The following is a 26,739-nucleotide window of genomic DNA, read 5'->3' as shown; positions in this document are numbered from 1 at the left end:
CTCTTTGGCCCCATCATGATATCATGTGTTAAATTGATGTTACTGGAGACTGTTGAAGAATGTGGGCTGGTTTGCTCTGCTTTGAAATGACCCCAAACTTTCATTTTATTTTTTATGTTATTGTTGTTTGCTATGATTCTTTCCCTTCTTCTGTTGAGTACTCTCACTTTGGCCTATTATGAGTGTATCTTTAATGTTTGCATATAATTTTAAGTCAATGGCCAGAGGTGGGGGGTACAGGAGGCTGAGTACAGATCTACATAAAAACCAAACCAAATCAACAAAACCAGCTACCACAAATTAATAGCTGATTTGGGGGCAGGCATTTTAATAGGTCTATTACATACATTGTCTTATTTAATTTTGATGACCCCCCAAAAACTCTTATTATTCCCCCCGCCGTCAGATGAGAAGGATGATTTGGAAAAACAAAATAATTTCCCCAAGATCTCATAGTAAGCTGTAAAAACAGGATACAAACCCAGATTTATGTGAAACCACAGCTCATGGGCAGGCTCCTACACCACACTGCCTGCCCTCTTCTGGAGAGAGCGTGAGAGGTCTAGGGAACTTAAGGGGTTCAGCAAACTTGAATGTAGAGAATACAGAGTTTATGGGCAGGGCCTGACCGCTAAGGGCCTCCTACTCATCCCAGTACTGAAGGGGCCAGACATTATCATAATCATAGTGATGTTCTTGCAGACAGATGACTTTTTTTTTTCTTCAAACATATCTCTTTCAATTTGTTTATTCAGCAAATGTTTTGAGGACCTAATCTGTGTCAGGCACTGGGGTGGTGATTATATTCCGAATAATTGAGATTGCTAAACATCTGCCCTGAGGAATCTTTTCAAAATAAAGCCCTTTTCTGATTATCTTAAAATCTTTATTTGACATAACTTTGAATATCCTTGAAAATAGTACACTGGATTTTTAGTGACTGGTTCTAGGAATCATTCTCTCAACAAAACTGTGACCTTTAGCAGCTGATAACAGCACTTTTATAGAAACATTATTTTTTAAAAATGAGTTTTCACTTTGCAATGGATCTATATTCTTACTGGATTGAGTTCAACATTAATGGTTAGATGCTTCCTGCATTCTGGTTACAACTGACAGGAGCATGTTGATACAGAGGACAAAGTCTGGGCATTTATAAATTTGGAAGCTTTAAGGGCAATCTGGAGTTGAGAAACTTAGTTAGAATGTTAGGTAGGACCAGAGACCTCTGCTTGCTAAGGAAAGGTTGACGGGGGACTGAGAAATGGCCCCATGGGGAGTTATGCAGGCAAGATGCCCAAGGCCTTCACCGTGGCGCTACTCCAGGACTAGAATTTGCGTTCTACTCTGTATTTGCTTCCCAGCTCTCTGTAGCTGAATGAAATTCATCTAAGCAACCTCAGATGAATTAAAGGACACAATCCCAAGTCTACACAGCTCAAGTCCTACTTCTCCTAGGAAGTTTTCTGACACACACTAATTTCTTCTCTCTGAACTTTTAAAGCATTCATAATATATACTGCATGACCTAACATTTAATTATATGCATTCTTGCATTTCTTGGAGACTGTTTCTTATACTTTTGGCTTGCTCAGAACTAGGATGAAAGTTCTTGAAGGGAACAATCAGGTCTAAATGTCTTTGGTAGCTCTCATGCATAGTTAAGTATTGTGAGGGCTAGCTAAGTGGGGATTGATGCATTCTTCAGTGCTTGCAGAAAAATATTTGAATATCCGTAGCAATTTAAAATACATTTGACACAAGATATTAATGCTTTTCTTCTAAGAAAATAGTGTCTCTGTTGGTCCACAAACCATGCTTATAGTCTATATTATTTTTCTATTAAATTTATGATTTAGTGGCTTATTATAAAACACATATCGTAGCAGGGCTAGTGATGTTAGTTAACAGAACTAACACAGAGATGCTCAAAGATGCTTGAATTGAATGAAATTCTAATCAGGCTGCTGATTATAATTTTCATTGTAATACTGGTGTAATTATTGGGTAGGTTTCTCATTTATACCAATGAAAGGAAGAATCTTTTTATTGTCTTAGTTTGTTCACTTCCTAGGCTTTTCAATTGAGGAAGGTAAATAGTTTTCTCTGGAGAATTTTATCACCACAAACTTCTGCTTTGCTAATTTGTTCTCACTCACGATACAAAAGCCATAAATGCTATTCACATTTCCCAATTTTTTAGGTGGAGTGGATTCCTCCTTTGTGCCATTGCAATGTTTCTTGTGATATTCCCAATGTTTACTTTTCCAAAAAAGCTTCCACCTCGACACAAGAAAAAGAAAAAGAAAAAATTTTCTGCTGATGCTGTTAGTGACGACGACGTTATAAAGGAAAAATCAAATAATAATGAACAAGTGGATAAAAAAGTTTCTTCTATGGGATTTGGAAAGAATGTCAGAGGTAAAGTATATCTCATGAATGAATACATGCATGGTACTTCAGTGCTACTCAAATTGTGGTCCCGAACCAGCACCGTCCACCAACTGTCTGTAACAGGCCTGCAGCCAGATAAGTATGGAGATTGAGAATAAGTGTTGCAAAACATTTTTAGAAAATTTGACAGAGTAATTTTATGTCTGTTGAATCTAATAAACATAAAAAGTTGGGGCCGAGCCCGTGGCGCACTTGGTAGAGTGCGGCGCTGGGAGCGCTGCGACGCTCCCGCCGCGGGTTCGGATCCTATATAGAACTGGCCGGTGCACTCACTGGCTGAGTGCTGGTCACGAAAAAGGACAAAAAAAAAAAAAAAAAAAAAAAAAAAAAAAAAAGTTGAGCTTATGTTTTCTGTTTTTTAAAAAATAATTTTCTAATTATGCACTATTAATGTATTTTGCAAAAGTGTCAGTAGATGACAGACTGGAAATAATAATTAAAAAATAGTCCTCCCTCACAGATAGTTTGAGAAGCACTGATTTAGATCATAAAGATGCAGATGTTTATGTATATCATTTACTATAATGAAAGAGGTCTGGTTTTTAGTATGCTTGGTGCATTGTATAATGGATGGTTTTTTCAGGAGAACAGTGGCTTTGGTAGTGTGGCCTGATGCTTACATAAGTATAAAATCTACCTCTCGAAAGGGATCTCATCCCACAGTGGCTCTGTCAAATGCTTGTAAGTGGCTCTAGAGAAGGGTGGCCTGGGGATGGGCCTCCAAACCCCATGTAAAAACATCCAGAAAGTTTCAGTGATGTACTGTACTAGTCCTCCATTTTTTCATTTTTATTTCTCTTAAAAATAATGATTTTGTTAAAGCTAGATTAGACCATCTAAAACCCAAACAGTTTAAATTAATCTTAGCCAGGTAATCTTGGTTAGTATAGTATTCAGTATGTCTGTTGTATGGTAGTAAGTGCCTTTAATTCAAGAAACCTAAAATGTTGCATTTCTGTTGGTTTTAGCCTTATTTTCTGAATTCTCTGAATTGATTTTTTTAATATAAATTATGAAGCATAGTATATACCAAGTACTTGTATCAGTCAAGAGTGTTTAGGTAGAATTTACCTAGGCACGTATCATCTCATTTTGACTATAGAAGAGAGTACACAGTAAGGCCAAAGAGGAACCTTTCAGGCCTAGAATAAAGTTGCTAATATATTGTAGACCTGTCCCTACAGCCCAAGAATAATAACAGATTGGACTATTTTTAAAGACTATATTTGTTGAAAGTAAGTGAAGTGATGTTTCATTGAAAATGCTTCTTCCCAGTTAAGTTTTAGATTTGGACCCCTCCTGCTCCCCCATTATTTTGTGACAGCGTGTATTTTTGGAACTTCCAAAATGACTTCCTATGCTCTAGTGGCATAAAGAATTCTCTGGATGCTACAGTGGCCTGAGCACTTTCTATGAAGACCATCCCATCATTTTTCATAACTGTATTATGGACCATTACGGCTACTAGGAGTGATTTTTTTTTTTAACAATTCAGTTGAGAGCAAGGTTGATGTTAAAGAATTTAAAATATGGTAATAGGGTTTTAATTTATGGAGAATATAAAGTAGACTCCAGGGCAGAAATAAAGGTACAGGTAAGATAAAATTGTATGTTTTATAGCTTAGGAATAGATAACTTGAACGCGAAATATATGATCTATTGGATAGTAGAAAAAAAGATTGATGACAAATACTAACAGAACATACAACTGCTAATGGGAAAGAAGTTCTTTTGGAGGATGCAGTGTAGACAGTGCTACCAAGACCCATCCACATTCTTGGATGTTACAATCTTCATGGTGGAATTTCACTGCCAGAACCTGCATTATTTGCCTGAAGGTTTTCTTCCTGGGCTGGGAAAGCTGCTTGGTTCCTGTTTAAGGCAGGCTTCAAGTACCAAGGGATTGTCACCCCTGGTCTCCCATCTCCTGAAGAAGTCTTAACCAAATGACTGATGAACACCCTCAGCTCCTCCACCTCTTAAATGAGACGGTTCTGGGGTGTGTGTCTAGGTTGTAGGCTGCCCTGTCTTCCCTGGCAGTATGTCTGTGCTCCTTGCCCAATGTTTCATGAACCTCCCAAATAGATTACTTGGACTTGAATCCTCGTCTCAGGGCCGGCCTCTGGGGGACCTACACTTAGACATGCAGGATCAAAAGTGGTAAAAGCCGTTACAGAATTTAAAAATGGTGTTTGGAAATTGACTCAATACACTATTTTATTGGCTATTTCCTTGCTAGAGATTGCTGATCTCTGTCTTTTCTATGTTCAATTTGATGGTTCAGGGTATTTTCTTTTAAAAGAAAGGATAAGTGAAGTCTTTGAACAGTGATGGGTAGTTGGCTTATAAAATCTGTTTCTATTTTGATTTTCTTGTTAGTATTTCTGATAAATTCTCCTGTTTTACCCTATGCCTTGATTATGATGACTGATCCCACTTCTGCTGCTTAACCGTCTGATTAGGACATAGAGCTGGTTCATTTTACTACTTCCACTTGTACTGCATTCTGTAATCATATCTAGACTGAAACTTCAAGAGACATTTTATCTTGTTAGAAAGAAATACTGTTTTAATGGGTTTATACCAAAAATGTTTTGCTAAAAAGGTTCAAGTGATATTGACAATATAGAAATAATGTTCAATTAGAATATTTAAAATTAATTCACCTTTATTTTGTACACAGTGATTTCATTTAGAGTATCTAATACATACCACCTGTAGAAAGTGACATATACTTAATCTGATTTTCAAAAGGACAAATTAAATCCCTGGGATTTATCTTCTATTTATATAATTTGTATTAAAGAATGGTTGCTAAGATTTCATTCTTTTGTTAAGTCTGAGTTTGAGGCCCAGATCCTCTTTTCCCTTCTGTTTTCTGGAGCAGGGCTTCCTTTGGTTTTAATTTTATATTTGAAATTTGGATACCAGTATTAGCTCCTTCAAAGAGGAGGTGGAAAGATAGGTAACTTATAGTTGTTTAAAGAGAAAATGATTTGGGTCATACAGAACAGTGCCCTTTTGGGAAGTTCTTTTGCAGAAAATGCTAGAAGATAATATATCGTACTCTCTACTCTCCGCCTCCACATTTTAATGATAGACATTGGGAAAATCTGACTCAGTGTTTTCATATTCTTATTATAAATTATGCAGGAATGAGGCTGTTTTAAAACTCCACCAAGGGGAAAGTAGAATTCTCAGTGTGTCTGCATTACCTTTCCATAAAGAGATTAGCATTTATTCCATCAAAATCATACCAACAAAAACAAACACTTAAAATATTTAAGTGGATCAATTTTCCTGAGGTTTGAGTTCCAGCATTTGAAAGCCTTCCAATTTAACTGGGCATCTTTTTACATAGAAAACTTCTGGTGGCAGTTAATCATAAGAAAAATTTTATTTTTGTGTCCACTTTTAATCTTTTAAGCTTAATTGCTTAGCATTATTAATTAGTGTAAACTACAGCAGATTTTTCTCTGCTAGAGTTTTGTCTGTGTTAGAATGCAATACGTTTATAATCCTAACTAGTTAGGATTGCTCTGAGGTGATGAACTGATTTAAAGAGGCCACTGAAAGTTACAGAATTTTGTTTGCTAAAGGGTAATGTTAGCATCATTAAATTCAAGGAGGGCTTACTCTATAGAAGGTGCCATACTCCATGCTGTGGCACTTATGAAGATGGGTGAGCCACAGTTTGTCCTCAGAGACCTTCGTGTCCACTGAGGGAGACAGGACAAATACAGATGGAGATGCATTAAAGACCATAAAAGAGAATAGTCACAATTGTGTGGAGGTTCAAAGGCCGGCGAGGGAACATCTAGCTGAGGGACCAGGGAAGGCTACATGAAGGAGGTGGGATTTGAAATGAACTGTGAAAGACTGGGAGGATTTCAGTAGGTGGAGGTGGGGTGGCAGGAGTATTCCAGGCAGGGAGAGCAAAGTCCAGAAGGTAGGACTGCGTGGACGTGTTTGAAATGCCTGAAGGAGTTTACGGTGGTTGGCCTGGTGGATGTGTGTGAGGGAGGCCTGGAGGGAAGGCTGGGAAGGTGAGGGATGCTGTACTGTGGAGATCATGGCTTCTTCCCTGGTGGGAGTGGGGAGGTTCCAGCAGGCGTTTGGCAGAACTCCATGAGGTAGATGAGGGAGGGAAAGGAGCTGTTGCAGGAGAGGGCCCGACGGGAAAATTATAGACAGAGCCCAAGCGAGAGGTTTGAGCTGGTAGAGAAGGAAAGGCCAGCAGCCTACTAGCCCGGTCTCCTGCTCCTGCCCTTACTCCTTTTCAACCTTCCACTCAGCAGCCACAGTGACACTGTTAAAATGCCACTCCTGTGCTCAAACTTCTGTGGTTTCCTGTCTCACTCACAGAAAAGTCCCCTTCTATATGACCTTCGTGTCTAACCCCTGGTAACCTCTTCGTCCCCATCTCCTCCTCTCAGTCCCGTTTGTTTATTCTGCTTCAGCCACATGGGGCTTATTGCTGGTCCTCAGACGTGCTGGGCATCCTGTCCTCTTAGGGCCTGTGGACTTGCCAGTCCTGCACTGACCTTGCTCTCTCCGGGGCCCCTTGCTGTCTTCAGCACATTACTGTGTGGCCCTTGTTCTGTGGGGCCCTCCCTGGCCACCCTATTTAAAAATCTGCAGCTTCCCCTCCAAAGCTTTCTCTCTCCTTCTCTCCTGTATCTTTCTTCTTAGCGCCACCGCTAACCTACTGTGTCCTGTACTGATTTATTGCCTCCCCAGTGAGAAGGTCAGCTCTGTGAAGGTGAGGAGTTTTTTATCCATCACATTCCTTGCTGAGTTTACACATCTCGCAGGTACTCAGTAAATATTTGATGAATGAATTGTTGGGTGAGAGGAGGGAAGAAAGAGGTCATTTCTGTAGGATGTGACAACTGATATGGGGAAGGAAGGACCAAAGATGCTTTTAGGGTTTTGACCTCAGTGAATGGAGAGAGGAACTAGTTGAGAGAGGCCGAGGAATAAATTCTAAATGTGAGTTTCCCAAGAACATCCGGAACCATTGCATGTGGTCCTTTGCTCTGTGTTTTAAAACAAGTATAGTTTGAGGTATTAGGGTCAATTTTTGACTCAGCAAAGTGGGACCACTGTCTACAGGCGTGGGCCATGTCCTCGTAGCCGTCTCGTCAGCAAAACTGCCTTTGCCGAATTACGCTTTGGTAATGTTTGCAGCTTTTACTGGAAGCTGTTGCTTGAATTCCCCATATTTGCCGTGCGATCATTGCTCAGTGCCCTTTATATGAAACCCCAATTTCTCTAGAACAGTGGTGCTGGAACCTCGCCTGCATTACAGTCACCATGAGGGCTTCCTAAAACCAAGACTGTTGGACCCCCAACCACAGTCTCTGATTTGGTAGATCTAGAGTGGGGGGCCTGAGAATTAGTATTTTTAACAAGTTCCAAGGTGATACTGATACTGTTGGTTCGGAGACCACACTGTGAGGACCATTGGTCTAGAACATAGTTAGGAAAAGCTTTGTTTCCCATGAAGAAATTAGAATGTTTCTGTGTTCCTGATAATGATGATTATGTAACTTTTTCTTTTGGTGGCCAGGAAATCCAGAGTCAAATCTGAAGTTCAGGAAGAGTCTAGTAACCATATTTATTTTTTTCCCCTGGTCTTGATGTTCTGCTTTATTTATATTTTCCTTTTCTAGTTCTTTGTTTAATTTCTGTTTTACCTTTATTTATTATGTTTTCTTGTGGTAGGCCAAACCTTTAGATTCGGACGTACAGCTTATGAGGTGAAAGGTAAATGGTGACAGTCCTGGCAAAGAGTTACTAAAAAGGTAGCGCTTTCTTTATCCTCAGTACAAAACTGTGGGGTTACTCATCAGAGCAGTATCGGCCTAGAAAGATATACGAAAATACTCACCGTGTGGGATTCAGATCAGCAAGGCAGTGGTGTGGCCCATCGGCACTAGAAATGTGTCTGTTGCCCCGAGGCTGCTGCTTCTGACCCCTTGTCTGTAGGTTGAGTGGCTCGGGGGCTCCTAAGCCAAGAGGTGACTGTGGTGTGCCGGTGTCATCTGGTTCCTTCTGCTCTTTTCCAAGCAAGCAGGGAATGCTGTGTACCAGTGTGTTCTGGAGGGGAGGGAGGAAGTGGAATCCTTTCATGGGAACTTGTGAATGGAGAACCCATGGGGTCATTAGTTTCAAAGAAAATGAGCAGGAAGGGGGCACGTGGGTTCTGTGTTGGCCATGTTGCCTACAGTGAGCAGCTTTGGTTTTGATTTTATAAAAAGCCCTGACTAAAAATAGTTGATGCTTCTTGATAGCAGGCATGGAAAGGTCTGCTATATGCCCAAGAACAAACCAGAATGGTACGAGACTTAAGGCCATGAAAGAAGTTATTAAGGTTGTCACTGCATGGTGATCCTGAGATTCCACCAGCTTTCTGATGCACTGGAAGGCTTAAAAGTATACCAGTGATAGGAACTAGAGATCAGAGATAAAGGAAAATTTAAATACTTTAAGTATGTAAAAAGAAGGGAATGCAGGAATTTCATGGAGAGGTGTTAAAGGAAGCTCTACTATAATTTGTACCTGTGGGATTTTAAATTATAGAGATGACTGAGTGATGACACAGAGAGATCAGTGTGACTAACAGAAGAATTTGTTACTTACATTGCCTATGAAAAAGGGCTGCACTGTGCAGGGCCACAGGGAAGCAGCAGGTGTGGTCAGGAGGCAGAAGCAGGAGCGAGGGCCAGAGGCTTTACTGGGTTTCCTTGGGAACAGCTTGGGATTAGCTAATTTGAATCATGTCAGTGGGCTCTGGGCAATGGGGGTAGTCTCTGGTCGGCTGGTACCTGGGCCACGGTGATTGGATTGGTGTGTGAGTTAGATAAGAAGGTGGTTGGGAGTATGGACTTGGGATTGGTTGCTTTGCTCATGAAAGATGTGCTTTTGGCAGCTGAGTCCCTTGCTAGCTCTACGAATTAGCTAGCCCTAGGAAGGGGCATGTGTCTCTGGCTGGCAAGCTTTTTAAGATGTCAAAACATGTTGAAATACAGAAAATAAAAACCATGATTAATATAAGAAGCTTATGTGTCATAGCCACGTGTCCTCTTGCTGGCGCATTCACCTGTGATTATCATGTGCTGTTCCCTCCGTCTCTCCTTACACGGCCTTCCCTCTCCCCACCTGGGGCCCTTCTGAGCCCTTGAAGACAAGGCCATGGTCCTGCTCGTGTGCTTCAGAAAGCACCCTGTATTTTGGCAGTATCGCATTATTTTATAACTTAATAAAAATCCCAAGCTTTTACATAACAATGACCTTCCACTCTGGTTGTTTCCATATTTTCTCTTGGTCTCTTTGTGCCCAGTGTGAATTCTATGCCTTGTTTGACTTTAGTCCATTTAAGTTGACTTTATCTGCTTGTTCACTTTCTCTCAGTCTATTTTTATATAAGAAATTGGCATCATCTAAGATTTTTAGAAAAGGCCTAGATTGGTTCCCAAATACCATTATAATTAGTGAGATAGATGGCTGGCAATATCTATGTTAAGAAAATTTCTCTTCTTTTGTTTCTCTCTCTCTTTCACAAATATCTTTATTGAGCAACTACTATAGAACTAAGAACTCAGGATACATATATGAAAAGTTACTGTCTTTTTCCTCAAAAGGAGGCAGAAAAGAAAATAGACACGATATGTTAAATCTTAAAATGGAGGTGTGTACATGCTAAAGAAGCTGGAAGGCAGAGGAGGAAGAAATTCATAAGTTAGCTGCCTGAGTCAGGGAAGACTTGTCTTGGGAGATGACATGTTTTTGTATTCTTTATTTTATTTTATTTTGCATTCTTTCAATATTGCAGTTTTTTAAAAGTTCATAAAAGTAATACATGTTCATGGTAGGAAATTTAGAAAGTATGTAAAAATATAAAGAATAAAATAAAAGCAAATTCTAATCCATTCCTGAGAAGAAATGCTTAATTTTTTTTATAGTAAAAAAGTTTATATTTTGAAACTAGCAGTGGTGGTTGCACAACATTGTGACTGTACTAAATATCACTGAATTGTTCACTTTAAAATGGTTAATTTTATGTTATGAGGAATTTCATCGCAGTAAATTATTTTCAAAAAGGTACATATTTTACCTGAATTTAAACATATGAAAAAACTGCATGGGCTGCTGAACTTCAGATGAATTTTGTTTTTCAGAAGAAGAGATACTATGTTTGAAGATATCTATATAAAAAAAATTATGAGAAGTAGTAAGAGGGGTCAGTATGTTTGTTTGGTATCTAGTATTTATAACCTACACCTGGGTAGAAATGGAAGTTTCCAGGTAATAGAATTTAGTGAACTGCCTCATGGAAATAATGATAATTAATCTATTTTCTATAATAATAAAACAAGTTCTACTCCTCATTCCACCCCCAGTCTAAATTTAAAAAAAGGTCTAAAGAACCAAACTGATAGCTTACATTTATTTTTAGAAGGGCTCTTTAGAAGAACATGGAGAAAAGTTGATATGGAAGCAGAATGTCAGCAGATAAAAACAAACACACAAGTAACACACGATGGGTAAGAAATTTTCTTGCCGCAATCAGAAAATAAATGAAGGCTAAAAAATATAAGACTAACTAGCATATAGAAATTAGTATTCATAATTATGACCATGAACTTGAAGAAAATGTCAGATTATGCTATGGATTCTCTATTATAGTCAGTTAGTACATCAGAAATATTTAAAGCTGTGTCGCTTAAGGAGACAATCACTCAGTTAATCTAAAATTTCAATACCTCTTTCTCAGATGTGCTGGGTAAATGAAATTTTGTATATTTCCTCCTTCTCTTGTTAGCATTTTAATTTTTCTTTAATGGACTTTTTAGTTTATAGTCTTATCTAAATACATTAAGGATTCTTTAGCTTTAAAGAGCCATACTTCAAAAAGGATCATCTATTCCATCCTTTTCCATATTTTTGTGTTTCAGTGTGCCCACCCTTCATCTTGTGACTCATACTTTCTTAACACCTAACCTACTCCCCAGAAGGAAATTGTACGTCTTTGGAATGGACTTCATTTCCTCATAAGTATATGGATATTGTTTTTTTGCTGTGACATAATAAAGAATGTTAATAAGTAAATATTTCCAAGTATGATTTTTGAGTGCCTACGATAGGCCAGATGAATTCTAGGAGCTGAAGATCTGCAGACACACCAAGGACCTGCCTTCATAGCATTTACAGTTCTCTGAAGGGAACCGCAGGGAAACACAGGCAGCTACATAAAAATCTGTGGCTAGTGACATGCACCAGGTGCTGTGGAGCACAGAGGAGGAGCCCTTGAGTCTATCTGCCGGGGCTGTGGACACTTCCTACAGGCGCAGATGCTCATCCTGAGACTGCATGGATGAGTTTCACATGTGCCAAGCAGACTAGTGTGGAATACTGTAAATAGGACAGAGATAAGAGAGATCATGGCCACAGATGGAGCTTGTGGTGGCCATCACAGGCCTTCAGACTAAAGGGCTGGGCCTTGCATGCAAGGTGGAGTTCATGGTAGCTGGTCCTTCCTCTTTTCTGCTTGGTCAGTCCCACTGTTGGCATATCTTTAATATGTCATTTTTTTAAAAAAGTTTGTTTTGGTAATCTAAGACAACAGCAAAAGGGCATGATATAGAGCTTTTGGATTGTAAAGGACAGAAGCGAGTTCAAGCCACTAAAATATCACAGTCCGAGTATAAGGCTCTGGAGGAGAGCAGAAGCCCCTGGTGGGTGGGAATATGCCCTCTGCCAACAGAGACCCACAGCCACTCTGCAGACTCAGCTGTGGCTTCAGGCTCCAGGTTCAGCTCCTTTTCTTTACTTTAAAAAAGTAAATCTCTCAGATCTTCATACTCTCCGCCTAATTCTTCCTCTGCATGTGCCAGGTGTAAACACTCTAAGGGAAACGACGTGGAGGGGTTGGCATTCTCTGTTCACACAGGGTTCCCCAGGCCACTTGTGGCTGCTGGGCTGTGTCTGCAAGTAGCACCTTTGAGCCCAAACTCCTTCCTGGGTCCAGTCAGCTCATTTTGGGATATCAGGTCACGTGGTAAAAACCCTGCAGCTTTAGCATAAGCACCCACAGATGAGGGGTCTTTCAGTGTGGCAGGTGCTTGTAGACCCCTCTCCACAATGAGATCCATTTCTCACTAAGCTAAATAAATTCCCAGTAAGTTCCTCCCTCTGCCCACTTGAAAAGATGATGGCACCTTTCGGGTTTGCTGAAATTGATGCTCATTTAAAGCTTTTCTCTTCCAAAGACCTTAGTCTAATAAATACTTTAAGTTGTAGACTTGTTTTATGAATGCGCTTGCCTAATGGTCAGAAAATTATAAAATATCAATACCTGCTGCCTCATGTTATGCTGTGAGCTCTGAGGCTTTGGAGAAGAATAAGTCATGGCCTTTGCCCTTATTGAGACTGATAAAATCTCTCATAAACTGACACATATCAGCTTCCACGAGAATCCAGTCACACCACACATCCTAGGTTATCTTAAACTTTGACTGAAGACTTTTAAGACCATTGGGAGCATCAGATTTATCACAGCATAGCCCCCTGTTGTGAATGGAGTGCAATTTAATACCTGGTCCGGGTGCACACGATGGTGGGACTACCTGTACTGCCATTGATGTGCACCTGGAAGGAGCAAGGGACCTGCCAGTGCTCTTAACACTTCTTTTAAAAGTGATTTATTCTAAGTACAGTTCATCTTATATTACATTCTCTTGAATTTTGGTGCTTTGTGTTGAATTTTCCTCCTACTTTACTACTATTTAAGGCATTTCCTAGTTTTAGTGTCAGCTTGCACTTAATATTGAATATTTGAGATTCCTTAACATTCAGTGATCAAAAAACTGATAACTACTATCATTATTTCATTACCTCCTCATCATGCTTTTTTACTATATCTTTGATTTTACAATGATATAGTTATGCATGACACCAAGAAACTGATCTAAAATATATTCTGCAACATAAAAATTAGATATTTGGTTGCAAATTTATGGATTTAGTAGCTTCTTTGTTAACATAGTTTTTAAAACTTGGTGTTTTTGAAATAATTCTGAATTTACATAAAAGCTGCAGAAATAACACCCAGAGCTCTGGGGTACCTTGTATCACAATACCCCAATCATTAACGTTCCTGAGAAGCCACAGACATGGTGCTCTCCTGCCGCCTGATCCTTTCAGGTGTGTTTTCTGAGAATAGGGACTGTGTCCCACATGACCACAGAGCAAGAATCAAAATCAGGAAACTGATCCACTGCTACCACCTAAACCATAGGATCCATTCAAATTTGGCTAATTATCCTATTAATGCCCTTTATGTCCATGACGCAATCCAGGATCACATGTATTTAATTGTGTCTTTTAGACTCCTTTGATCTGGATCAATTCTTCATCTTTCTTTGTCTTTTATGACCTTGATCTTTTTAAAAAGTATAAGCCATTAACTTCATAGAATGTCCCACAATTTAGGTTTGATGAAGTCTCCTGATTATTACCCTTTTGCAGGTTTATCACCAAAATGATGCTATGCTCAGTACATGGTAACAGAGGTATACAGTATTAATTTGTCCTATTAGGTTAACTTTTATCACTTGAGTAAGATTGTATTTGCCAAGTTTCTCCACTCTAAAGTTAGTAAGTATAATGTAATTATAAATCAATAAGTAATTTATAAGCACTTTGTGGGGAGATATTTTGAGGCTATGTAAATACAGTCAATTCCCATTATTTGTGGCAGTTTTATTCTATAAAGTCATCATGAACACTGAATTAACAAAGACTGAAGCACTGATCCTGAGAGAGACACAGAGCTGCTCTCTTGTCACAATGGAATTGTCAACCGATCAGTACATAACATTGTTATATGTGTTTCTGTTTGAAGACCCCTTATTTAATATATATCGTTGAGCCATTAACATTGCATTCTTGGCCGTGGGCACTGTGACTCATGCCTGAAGGAAGCTTCTCTAACTAGGCACATCACAGCCTCTCACCCTTAGGAACACCAGACAGCACTGCAGTACTGTGCTTGGGGTCATCTTAAACAGCAAAGTCATCCACAAAAAGCACAACAGTGAGAAAAATACGACAATGTACTGTGAAAAGGACCCTTGTTTATTTTGTGAGACCTGAAACAAGAAGGCGGACTCACCTCGTTATCCCTCAGCTGGGAATGAATGAGTTGAAAGATCAATTTTTTTGCTGTTCGCATGACTGTGAAAGTGCTGCGAGTATTAATTTTGGGGTCACAAATAGCAAATCTGCAAATATGAAATCCATGACTAATGAGGACCTACTGTATCTTTTTCTGTTAGACTTTCAGTTGCTGGTTTTAACATCCATTGAGCTCAAATTGTCCCAGATTGGCCACTGGGAATCCTTCAGGCTGTCTTCTGTATCCTTCTGACATGTCCTTATTCTATGAGCACTTCTTTATATTCTTGTTTAACAAGATTCTCTAGGCTTCTCTTGCATTTTCTCTGCCCCATCTCTGAAGTTAGACATTTTTCCAAGGAGCTCTTTTTTTAAAAAAATTATGTATAAAATGGCTTTTAGAAACCAAGAACTGAGTGCTAGGTGAGCTCATTCCTACCAGGGCATCATTACTTTTAAGTCCTGTAAGCAGACAATTAGGAAATATGTATATGTGTACACACACACACACATACACACACACACACACACAATCATCTATGTATTCATATCTATCTATGTAACTATCTATCTCATCTAATCTACTTATCTATCTCTGCCTATCTAAACCATGAATTTATACCAATACCTCTGGTTCCAATCTGATATTAATCTAGATAGATTAATCTAATCATGGTAAGTAGATTAGATGAGATAGATAGATACATGGATAGATGTGTATACATAGATGATAGTGCATGTGTATATGTGTGTGTACACATGTACATATTTCCTAACTTATATTTCCCCCTTTCCATATTCTAACTCCCTTCTCTGACAGTTAGAAAAGTGACTCCCATTATTCTCAATGTATTTATTTATTTGCTCAGTCCCACTGTATGTAATAAATACCCAGCCCCAGCCCTGGATACTTTGCTGTCCACTCCTGCAGGGCGTATCGGCTCAAAGTGCCAGAAAAGGGAAGGAGGAAGGTGGAAGAAAGAAGGAAGCTAACTTAAAGCTGTTGAAAGTCTGAACTTATGTTAAATTCTTCTTAAATAAAAACATACTTTTTTTTTTTTAATGAAAGAGAGAAAGCCATCATGTATATTTTTAGTTACCCTTGGAAGTAGAAGGCTATTTTATCATACCAAATTTATGTAAAAGAAAAAAAAAAACTCTTAAAATATTAATGTGATGTATATGTTGTCTTCTGGTTTTAAAAAAAAACTTATTTTATATTTTTCCCAGATATTTTAGATTCAACACATTAGCTTTTAATATACTGCTAAACTTAACTTAAATCTTTAAAATGTTGATGGGTAATCTTAACTTTCTAATTTTTAAATTTTGGATATGATATTTTGATTTACAATGTTTACAAGAGAATATAGGATGATTTTATGAAGTACTTTCCTTACAATTTACTCTGGCATGTTTATCCATGTTAAAAAATAAAGTATGCATCTTAATTTTTCCTTTAAAATGTTCATTTAAACTTTAGCTAGTCAGTACCAGGACCTGAACCCTTGACCTTGGTGTTACAAGGCTGTGCTCTAACCAACTGAGCTAACCAGCCATAAACTTTAAAAAATTAAATTAAAATAAGGTAGAGAACATTAAATTTAATTTAAATTTTAAACTGATGATAGTGAATCACCATGACTTTCTAAGTTTTAAATTCTGGTGCATAGGAGGCTATGAATTATAGCTTTAATAAACATTGTTGGTTAATTTAATGAAATGACTATTATGTTGGAGTACAAGGAGCTAACTATTCTCTGAGGTAACTATATTGTCAAAAATAATGCAGCCTACATTTTCCATAAAGATATGTAAAGATTACATAAATGTGTTTTAATTCACATTATAAACATACAAGAAGTACAAAAGTATATACACAGGAATCTTTTTTTATTTCTCTCTTTCCCAATCTTCGTCCCGTTTACAGAACTTAAACCCTTTATGGTTTGGTGTTATATATATTGAGAAATATACATTTGGCCATATATGAATATGGCCAAATTTGGTTTGTTCGATTTTTACTTACTCACATATGTATGTATATTTGTGGAGCTTGCTTTATGCATTTATAAGAATATTTCTTGGACTTCTTTTATGTCAGTACACACAGCTCTGTTTCATTTTTAACTACTGCACAGTATTGCATTATATAGCTGTGACATTATTTATTTAAACATTTCCCATTGATGAATATTTAGGCTTTTTCTCCAAATTTTTGTTTATGAATAATGCTGCAATGAAAACACTTGCATGTATATCTTGAAGCATATATGAGGGAACTCCAGAAAGTTCATGGAAAGATTCATATTACCTTTTAATTCTATTTCTCCATGAACTTTTTGAAATACCCCCGTATATGGCAAGTTCTGTGAAATACATGCCTAGACTCAAGGATGAGACTTTTCTTTCTTCTTTGAGGGGCAACCCTGCAGGAGCTCAGCCCCCATCTCTGAGCTCCTCTTCACTTTGGGAGATTGTGGTTCTTTGTTCCCCAATCCAAAGTACCCGGGAGTGTCTGAATTGATGGGCCTCATCTCTTTTAGCTTTTTTAGCTGTGATTATTTCCCATTTCATAATGAGGCTGGAAGATCAGGTGTCCAACATCATGTACCTGCTTCTCTGCTGTGGGCGTCTGCAATGCGGGGACAGGGACATGTCAACTCAGAAGTGCATCTTCTCAGGGGACTGTAGTTGGGTGAAGTGGAAACTGTAATTTAGGACTGCAGTGCAGACACTTTACATATTCAGTAGACTTTGGTTCTTATTGTTTTAATCAATGAAAAAATGCAAATAATTTAAGTTTTTGAGATAGAAGTCATTGGTTGGGTACTGCTTGTAAGGATATTTGTGTATGGGTATGTTTTTAGATACTTTAATTTCCTTATCCTGATTGAAAATTAAAAGAAACCAAAACAAAACAAAATCTATTTAATAGAGGGGATTGTTCCTAATTGTCATCAGATCTTTCTATTTTTATTTTCTTGTGGCAAATATTGCTGAATGGCTATTTCCAGTTCATTTCAAAAACAATTCAGTTTTATTTTGTTTCCCATCCATTGTTTATAACATTCATTTGTCATTTTTGTCATTTTTGTAGACCTACCAAGAGCAGCTGTCAGGATCTTAAGCAACATGACATTCCTTTTTGTGAGTTTGTCATACACAGCTGAGAGTGCCATTGTAACTGCTTTCATTACCTTCATTCCCAAGTTCATCGAGTCACAGTTTGGTATTCCAGCTTCCAATGCCAGCATCTATACTGGTAAGGCACTGCCATTAGGGCTACTTGAAAACATGATCATTTTGACCGTGAAATGGAACGGGTGAAGAGAAAATTCAGTCTAACATCAAAGTGTTACACAGGTTCATTAACAGTTACCTTTCCCCCAGATTTTAGGAGGAGGAAATCCTGGAATGTATTCTCTTTGATTCAGATTGTATTACCATATGACATATTACCAACTGTGTTTTGGAAAGGAAGAATTTTGCATATTTATGTTTTTATGATTCTCAGTTAAAAAAATGAAACAGGCAATGACATTGAAATTTAAATCTGATTAGATCTTTTTATGGGTTGGCATGGGTCTTAAAATGTTAAGTTAAAAAAATGGATAATTTGAGATATAAATCACTTCCATGGTATCAGGATTTTTTCATCATACATGTGAACAGATTTTAATTGAATTACGAGGGTGATTGAAGTTAAAAAGGAACTTTATGAATTTTATTTTAGATGTTTTGTGTCTGGGAAAACTGATTTTTAGGAGAGTGTAATACATGTTCTTATAGTACTTAGTACTCAAATCTTCTTTCATAGCAAATTGTATACCTAGAAATATGGGAACATTAGTTCTCAGGTATTGGGGAAATTTTGAGTGCATTATATCATGTAATATTCTAGATACTTCCTTAATGTGTAGAAGACTGTCAAATGACTGCTTTCCTGAAGTCTCAATTTATTAATAAAGTAGATTTAAACAGTGTAGAATTATGATAAATTTTCAGATAATGTAGGCTCCCAATCCCACATTCAAACTCAGTAAGCTTGAATGATCTGAAAATGAACAGGCAAAATCATATCACTGTAGAAGGAGAAGTTGATTCAAAATATTTGGGTAATTATTTTGTTGTTTACTTCATCTTGCACACATAAAAACATCACATTGGGTTGCAGGTCCAGGATTGCAAATATTTTTATAAAGAATATACTGCTGTTTACCATTGTGATTGTGACCTAAAATATGTTTTTCTCTATCTTGGCTTCAAAAATATATGTTTTCCCAGATTAAGGTAGAATTTCCAGATTATTTTACAGTTTGGTTTTCAGAAAATCTAAACCTCCCATTTCTAGTTTAACTCTAACACTAACCCTTTCTTGGACAGGGAAACCAAGAGTTGCCTTGTCGCTAGATTCAAAGCCACATGGCTGTTAAGTGTAGAGTAGTCTCAAACATTTCCCAAACTAAGTTTCAGTATTAAAAGGTGTTCCTGAAAAGAAGATTCATAATCACATAAGTTTGGGACTTGCTGAGTTAAACAAAGTTTTATATGCTTCTTTACTGCAGGACTCTTCATCACCCTTACTATGCTAATATGTGTTGTGAAACTCCAAAAGGGAGATTCAGACTGCATTTTGTTCCAAATCTATTTGACCAGGAAACCCAGTATTTTAAGAGGCATCTGTCCTTCTCATGAACAGTGTTCTTCAGCACACAAGGGGATGCCATCCTGTGTGCCCCTGTCCCAGACAGACTAGGGAGCAGAGCTGGCTAGATCATCCCATTTCCCTCCAGTGGTGCAGTGCTGAGCCGGGTAGGGACTGATGTGTCTTGAATGCATTTTGACCAAAGCCATCTCTAATTACTGGGAGAGGAGAGGTCAGATAGACAACTCCTTTTGGAAAAATGGAGTAAAGAGTTCAGCTGGACCTGGGCCTGGGGTGCTTGGCGGCAGAGTTCCACCATGGTGTGGATGAGGCAGCAGTCACCCAGTGTAGCCCCCTTGGCAGGGGAGGGTGGGAGTGAATACGGCCAACTCACAGAGTCTGTTCATCCCGTGCTCCAACACCAGGATGGAAGAAGTAGTATCACAAAGTGCCAGTTCCATTCTGCTTTTGTCATCAGCAGTTTTCTGTTTTTTGTTTTGGGAAGTCATTGCCAATTTGTACGATGTTCAATAGTCTGTGTTCTGATAAAAGGCATTTTACTCCCAGCTCACATACTTTTCCTTCCTTTACAGATAGACAACAAATAATGATAGTCAAGAGATATTCAAATTGCTTAAGAGAAAAGGGTGGTCTGTTCTATTACATACAGTAAGATTAAATGGGGATGAGAGTTCTTTTTAAAACTTCTCTAGCTTTTCTGAATTTCTGTTAGTCGAATCCTTCTTACTATCTGAACATAGATTTTATTTTTTAAAGACTTAATTTGGTATCTTTTGTTCTCTGAATCCTTTTCTAGGCATGTAGAATGAAGTGGAGAATTAAGAAATTTATCTGAAAAAGATTTTAAAATAGTTTTAATTTTTCACCTGACCAAGTTTTTGAGTTCAAACTCTCTTTTCATTTTTAAAAGTTATTTGCATAAATACTTTGACTCTCATAGCAATTTGGTTGTGTTGTTATACGGTAGAGGTGAAGCTCCAGACATGCACCAAAAGACGGGCCTTCGATCGCTGGCTCACTCGCATTGTCATTGAATGACAGCTCTGGGCAAGGCACTGTGCCTTGTGTGTGGCTGGGGAAATGTAGAGAGCAGGGCCTTAAGTTGCTTACAGATCAAAGAGTAGAGAGAAAGCTTATGAAATAAGTTAGAAAAAGCTGTTTAAATAAATTAGTAGAAGATTTGGGTTGCAGAGATTATTCTGGCTGGTAGAGTAGTGTGAGTTGCATTTCTTGGAGGAAATGGCTTTTAACCAGGCTCTTAAGGAAAAGTAGAAATAGCCCATTTGGAGTTTGGAGGAAAGGTGTTTATTCCTTGCGGAGAACCAGCTTGAGCAAAAGCAAAACAGCAGGGGAGGATGAGGATTGTTCTAGCAAAAGGAAAAAAAACATTCATCCCTAGGTCAGGCACAGGGAGCGCTGCAAGCAGTGGGGGTGGGAGGAATGCTTTCTGGCTTTGAGGCTGGGAAATCTGCTCAGGGACCTTCGGCACCACTTAGCTCATACAGTAGTGACATGGGAGACACCTGCACCCTGGCGGGAGGCAGTGGCACCCGTGTCTGATCAGGGTGTCATCACAACACTGCAGTAGACCCCACATCATTTCTCCGTGTGTGTATCTGTGTCACAGCACACGCCTCCTGTTCATGGTCCTTCTGCTCACCCACTTGGGGTCACATTTATTGCCTGAAATTAAGTATTATGAAGTTGATATTTTGGTGAAGTCTGAAATGAATGGGAAGAGCCCTGAAGGAGGAATGAGCATGGCCTCGAATCCTGCCACTGCCGTTACTGACTGCGTGACTTTGGGCAAGTCACTTCCCTCCTTAAACTTCAGCTACAACGGTAGTTTATCTGTAAAATGAGGGTAATCCCTCCTCTGTCTCGCTCTGTGTCAGCGTTGCTGCGAGGATCAAATGAGGTAGTGAATCGTGACTTGTTTTGAAGCTTACCTAACTTCAAATAAGTTCAACAATTATGCAAATAGAAAAATATAACCTAATCATATATTATAGAAAATAAAATTACTATTTATGATGATTACATTTGAAGTCATGCAGCTTGAGTGTTTACTAGGTGCAAGGCACTAAGAATTTTTATATGGGTATCATCATTGAATTAATGCAAGTAATGCTTTTGCCATAGGTATCATTAATTATGCCCATTTTCCAGATAAGTAAACAAAGGCCGGGGAGGTTTTTGGTAGAGCCAGGGTGCTAGAGTCTTGTCCTCCTCGGAATATATAAATAGCAGTGTGTGATTTTTATTGACATATTATAATAGGCATATGCTGTCATCATCATTTCAGTTCGGTTTTTTCACTGTTTCCAAAGAAACACTATTTTGATGGTTTCAAGGTTCTGCTTCCCCCCGCTCCGTAGCAGTGATCCATGATCAACAACGTGTGTTTACAGAGCACTGTGGTCTTTCAGCATCATCTATGTTTGGGATCCTGCCCTTTGTTGTGTAGAATTATAAAGACTTAGACATTAATTTGTCTTTACAAGGGAAGTAGCCTTGGAAAATTCTGTTTTGTTTTTCACTGCAGAATAATCAAGATACTTATTTCTGTGAAAAGGGGACTAGGTCAGGGTGTGATTTAAAAAAAAATACTGTAATTTTTATTGTTGTTTAAATAACCAAATATTTGCCACCTGTCATCAGCCACTGATTTGGAGTTTTGTGGACGAGGTTCAAGGCAGTGCCATTGAACTCAGTTTGCAGCATTGGAAATCACCGTGTCTTCAGATGCGAGAGAGATGAACGTGCTTTGATTTGTTTCATTCTTCCGAGGGCATCGATAGCTTTTCTATATTAGTTCTTTTTTTTTTTTTTTTTTTTTTGCAGTTTTATACTTTATTTGACAATCAACAGTTAGGTCTCATCCACATTGACTGTCTGCAGATTTTTGAAACTGGTAACAGGTACGTAGGCAACCAAAGTAGAGATCTCGTTGGGTGGACTCATCCTCATTACATTTTCTGGACAACCACAGATGGATATGGTATGGGACATTCCGTATTCCTTTGGCCCAGACAGCTTTGTTGAACCTGGTATCAGTGTTCACATCTGGAGTCCCCATTTCCTTCATGGCAAATTTCTGGATCTCTTTGAGTGCCCGGGGGGCATGCTTCTTGAAACCCACTCCATGGGTACACGTGTGAGTGTCGTTGGTGTATTCTCAGGTCACCACCTCTTTAATGGCAGAATGGCCCTTCTTCTCACCACCCTTCTTTGCAGGAGCCATTCTGCCAGGCCCAAGTTAGAAAGGACTGTATTAGTTCTTTAATTTTGTAAGAGTACTTTTAAGAATCCATTTTTATACTAATTTTATAAGTGAATACAGTGTATACAAGAAAATGTATATTTTCTATTTAACACTGAAATTGAGCTTTTACATACAGATAGAGTACCTTAGGTATGGATGCACTTTAGCATCACTGGCCATTTCCAAGCTCAGGTGTTGACCTTTGACTCTGAGACTGTGCTAACACCACGCTCAGCCACAGTGTGCTCTGAGAGAGAAGAGGAAGGTACTTGCAAACCAACATTCTGTAGCAGCTGCTAGAGTTTTCTTACTTCTATAATTTTAATAAATCCTGAGGTGAATAGAGCCTATTAGGAACTAAAAGTAACAATTACAGGCTGTCCTTCTTTTGGGCAGAGAGGTATTTATCATACTGAATTACGTTTGTTTTTCTTCAATGCTAATGAGAACTTTTGTAGAAGATTATGGTAGGCAATAAGTCAGGACACTCTGATACTCTTTATTTTTTTCATTAATTAACTAATTTAAGAAATGTTTGAGTGCATACCATGTGGCAGATTCTTAGCCAGTGCACTAAGGATTGCAGTTAAACAGGGTTCGATTGCAAAAGAAGACTCAGAGGACCCAAAAATGACACTGCTGACACATCGGCGTTTATTACAGGAAAGGGTTCTCTACGGCAATAGCATTAAAGTAAGGATGTACTTTGCAGTCACAGGCCATCGCACAGCAAGAAACAGGTATCATTTGTCCCCTGAGAAGGGAGTGGCAGGACCTACTTTCTCTCTTATAGCAGACACCACTGATGTGTGCATGGAACATCCAGGAACCACAGAATCCAAAATTGTGTCTTGGCTGGAGTTGTTTATATTTTTAAAATACTTTTTATTTTTAAAAATATTTTCAATATTTTAATATTTTGCTGGTCACCTAGGTTTCTGCTATGTAACCAGCCCCAACAGCAGAGCTCTCCAGGGGTCTTAGTGGGACCAGGTACAAGTCATCATACTCATTTTTATCAATAAACAATGCTGACAAGCTGGTGCAAACCATCTAAAAACTCCTCAGACCTGTGGTTATAAAGCAACGCTATTAATTAACATGTCTCATGCCTTGACTGGGAGTCAGTGCCCTGCAGGTACACTTTCTTAATTCAGCAGGATGGTTCAGGCTAATTCCAGGCCTGCAGAAGTTCCCCTCACAAGTACCCCAGGGCTATGGTAGCAAGGAAGGTGAACAGTGTCTTTGGCCTATGCCACTAGCCCCGTTGGTGACTTCAGGCTTATCGGTTTTTCTCTCTAGGCCTGTTTTCTAATCCAGAAAACAATAGCTTGGACTGGAATGAGCTCTATAATTTCTTCCTGCTCTAAAATCTCAGATTAAATAATTTTCCCAAGGCCACATGTACCAAATAAACATTTATTCTTACATTCCCAATAGGGTTATATTATTTTCTTACAAGAGGACTAGTTACTTGCTGATTCATCATTATGGTATTTTTAGTAATGTGGCATCCCACAAACTCTGGCCATGACCTGTATTAACATTATCTGTTTTTCTTTGCTGTGGGCAGTCTGATGTGGTACATGGACCTCTCTCTGAATCTCAGATCTGTCACTGACTAGAGGTGTGCTGTTAGCCAAGTCACTTAACCACTCAAAGTCTCAGTTTCTTATTTATAAAATGTAAGTAATCAATGTCCAGGGCTACTGCAAAAATTAAATGAAATAATTAGACATTAAAGCATTTGGCATATAGTAGATGCTTGATAAAAATTAGTTTCCCCCTTCTTCTCTCATGAAACTATGTCAAATTTAAATCTCCATTAGAAAGTCTTACTAGGCTTTCTGATGAAAAAAAAAAAAGCTGTATTGGTCTAATTTACAGTGGTAGTTTGAAGACATTTTGTTACACCCCACCTGCTAAGAGAAGTAATACATTCAAATGAAGGTGTAAGAAGGGACTACTTTAGTCTTATGACAGGAGTAAAGAAGCAGAAACCTTCCAGGGCAGGAGACAGCAAGAAGGTGTTGGGGAGGAATTTGTGCTCGTGGCACTTTATGAATCTCTCTCTTTGAATTGCTCCAAATCAGTTTACCACATAGCCAGCCTCCTGTTTAGCCAGTTCCCCAAATGACCATTATTTCTTTTGTGATTCTTTCTTTTTATTTACTAGTTTTCACAGTAAAAATTTATATTATAGCAAATTTGTATGACGACCAATAACTTTTTAAAAAATATTATTATAAACTCATTTTTATATGTGTGGTGTGCTTTAATCCATTGCATTTACTCTTTTTGATGCTCCGATTGCCCAGATTTTGGCCATCAGGAGCTCCTTCCAGTTAGCACCTATGTCCTTTGGCACTTCTCAGTGGTCTTTGTCGTTTTGGGCATGACAAAAGATGACTAGCTTACCTTTTACGTTTCCTGGTGCCCTAGACCTGGGATCAGTCATATTTTTCCAAAGGGTCTTGGTTCCTTTTAAAGGAAAATGGTATTTGGAGACCACCGTCTGGACACTAGGGGTACACATTGCTACAAGGTTATCATTGTTTCTGGGCCTTTTTAAAATAAAAAAAGAAAATTAACTCATGAGTTTATATTATTATTTGCACTTCGAACTTAAGATTAAAGGTAATTATTTCACTTATTTGATATTATCTTTTCTCTAGTGCTGATTATCTTTTTTTCTAATGACTTCAACATAATTACTTTATCCAAGTGTGTGTGCATGCGTGCGTGTGTGTGTATAATAGTTTCAAACCAGCTCTCAGTGTTATTACTAACAATGAAATACTAAATGCAGCTTTAGACTTCTCTGTGGTTCTTTTTTCTGAAGTCTATCTCTTACTATGGATATGCAAAGAATTATTTGAAATAATTCTTCTCTCGTTATGTCTGATATGTTGTGAAGTTTATTTGTTTTAACTTAGTTTTTAGGGATTACCTTATTATTATATTTTTAAGTTACATTTGTATTTTAAATTATGTAAAATATTTATATGGCTTGAAAGTCAAAACCATAAACGAAGTACATTCAGAGAGGACTCACTTCCATCCTGATTCCCTCCATTTCTGTCCTTTCCTCTATAGGAAGCCATTTTTATTAGTTTATCCTTCTTTTGTTTCTTTTTAAATATGTAAGTAAATATGTGTATTACATATGCAATCTATATAATGTATACAACAGTATTTTATATTAATATTTCCCTTTTTCTTATCCAAAGGCTGGCGTACTATACACTGTTCTGCACCGTAGCAATGTAGGGGTCCTGCTCATTTCTTCTTGCAGCTGTGCAGTACTCGACTATACGGAAGGATCATAGCCTATTCAGTCCCCTACTGATGGATATTTGGTTGTTTTCATTCTTTTTCCATAATGACACATAGAGTGACATGTATAAGTCATTTTATACTAAATAACCCATTTGTCTTAATATACTTGTTTCTTTTTAGCTATTTAGTTTAATTGGCTAGCTTTCAATTTTCCTTCACCCTGGCAGAGAAGATGGTTCCAGAGAGAGGAAGGAGACTAAGAGGTCATGAATATATATGTCATATAATACTCAGTTCTCACCCACCCCCACATCTCCACCCTTTCCGGAGGTTTAGCATTTACCCTCAGATTGTTACAAAGATCAAAAGAGTGAATCTTTGTGACAGCACTTTAAAAAATCTATATAGCTTTTGGGATTCCAAATCAAAAGAGCATCTTTCCTTCAATATGAGTCTGTGCCATGGTGGTAAAAGCAGGTGACCTTTACTAGGCTCTCACTGTCAGCTGGGCACAGTGTTAAAGTGGGGCTTCTATGCATTGTTCATAGTCCTCACAACAATACTGCTGCAGAGGTCCTACTCTCTACAGTGTAGTGAGTTGATGAAAATAAGGTGTGTAGAGCAGTTTTTACAAGCTACACACATAGCAATCCACAATACAGGTCTATGTGATACAGATTGAGCTGGTTCTCAGAGAAGCTGCTTACATTTTAGAATTTCTATTGTGCTAATTTTTTCTCCTCCAACTTTTTATGTACTAGGTAGACATATAGCACAGTAGTTAGGATCAGTTTTGAAAGCAGACAGATCTTGTTGAAATTCTTGCTCTGTCTCTTTATCTATCCATCCATCCACCTACCAATCCATCCACTCACCCATCCATCCATCCACT

At 38.3% G+C, this 26,739-nt stretch overlaps 1 protein-coding gene and 1 pseudogene across 3 annotated transcripts in view; one reads left to right on the top strand and one right to left on the bottom strand.

The window, feature by feature from the left end:
- The window catches only part of SLCO5A1 (solute carrier organic anion transporter family member 5A1), a 139,973-nt gene that overhangs the window by 60,733 nt on the left and 52,501 nt on the right, over positions 1-26,739 (top strand). For 2 of the 3 annotated variants that reach the window (XM_063079444.1, XM_063079447.1), the window contains exons 4-5: positions 2,204-2,421; positions 17,735-17,899. In XM_063079444.1, the coding sequence (XP_062935514.1) occupies positions 2,204-2,421; positions 17,735-17,899 (383 nt within the window). The remainder of the gene's footprint in view (positions 1-2,203; positions 2,422-17,734; positions 17,900-26,739) is intronic. The other variant, XM_063079445.1, reaches the window with a different exon arrangement.
- Positions 22,175-22,547, bottom strand: LOC134364126 (large ribosomal subunit protein eL31-like; annotated as a pseudogene).

The sequence above is a fragment of the Cynocephalus volans genome, chromosome 15 (assembly GCF_027409185.1).
Source record: "Cynocephalus volans isolate mCynVol1 chromosome 15, mCynVol1.pri, whole genome shotgun sequence".
Taxonomy (NCBI): Eukaryota; Metazoa; Chordata; class Mammalia; order Dermoptera; family Cynocephalidae; genus Cynocephalus; species Cynocephalus volans.
This window is presented reverse-complemented; position numbering and strand designations above follow the sequence as displayed.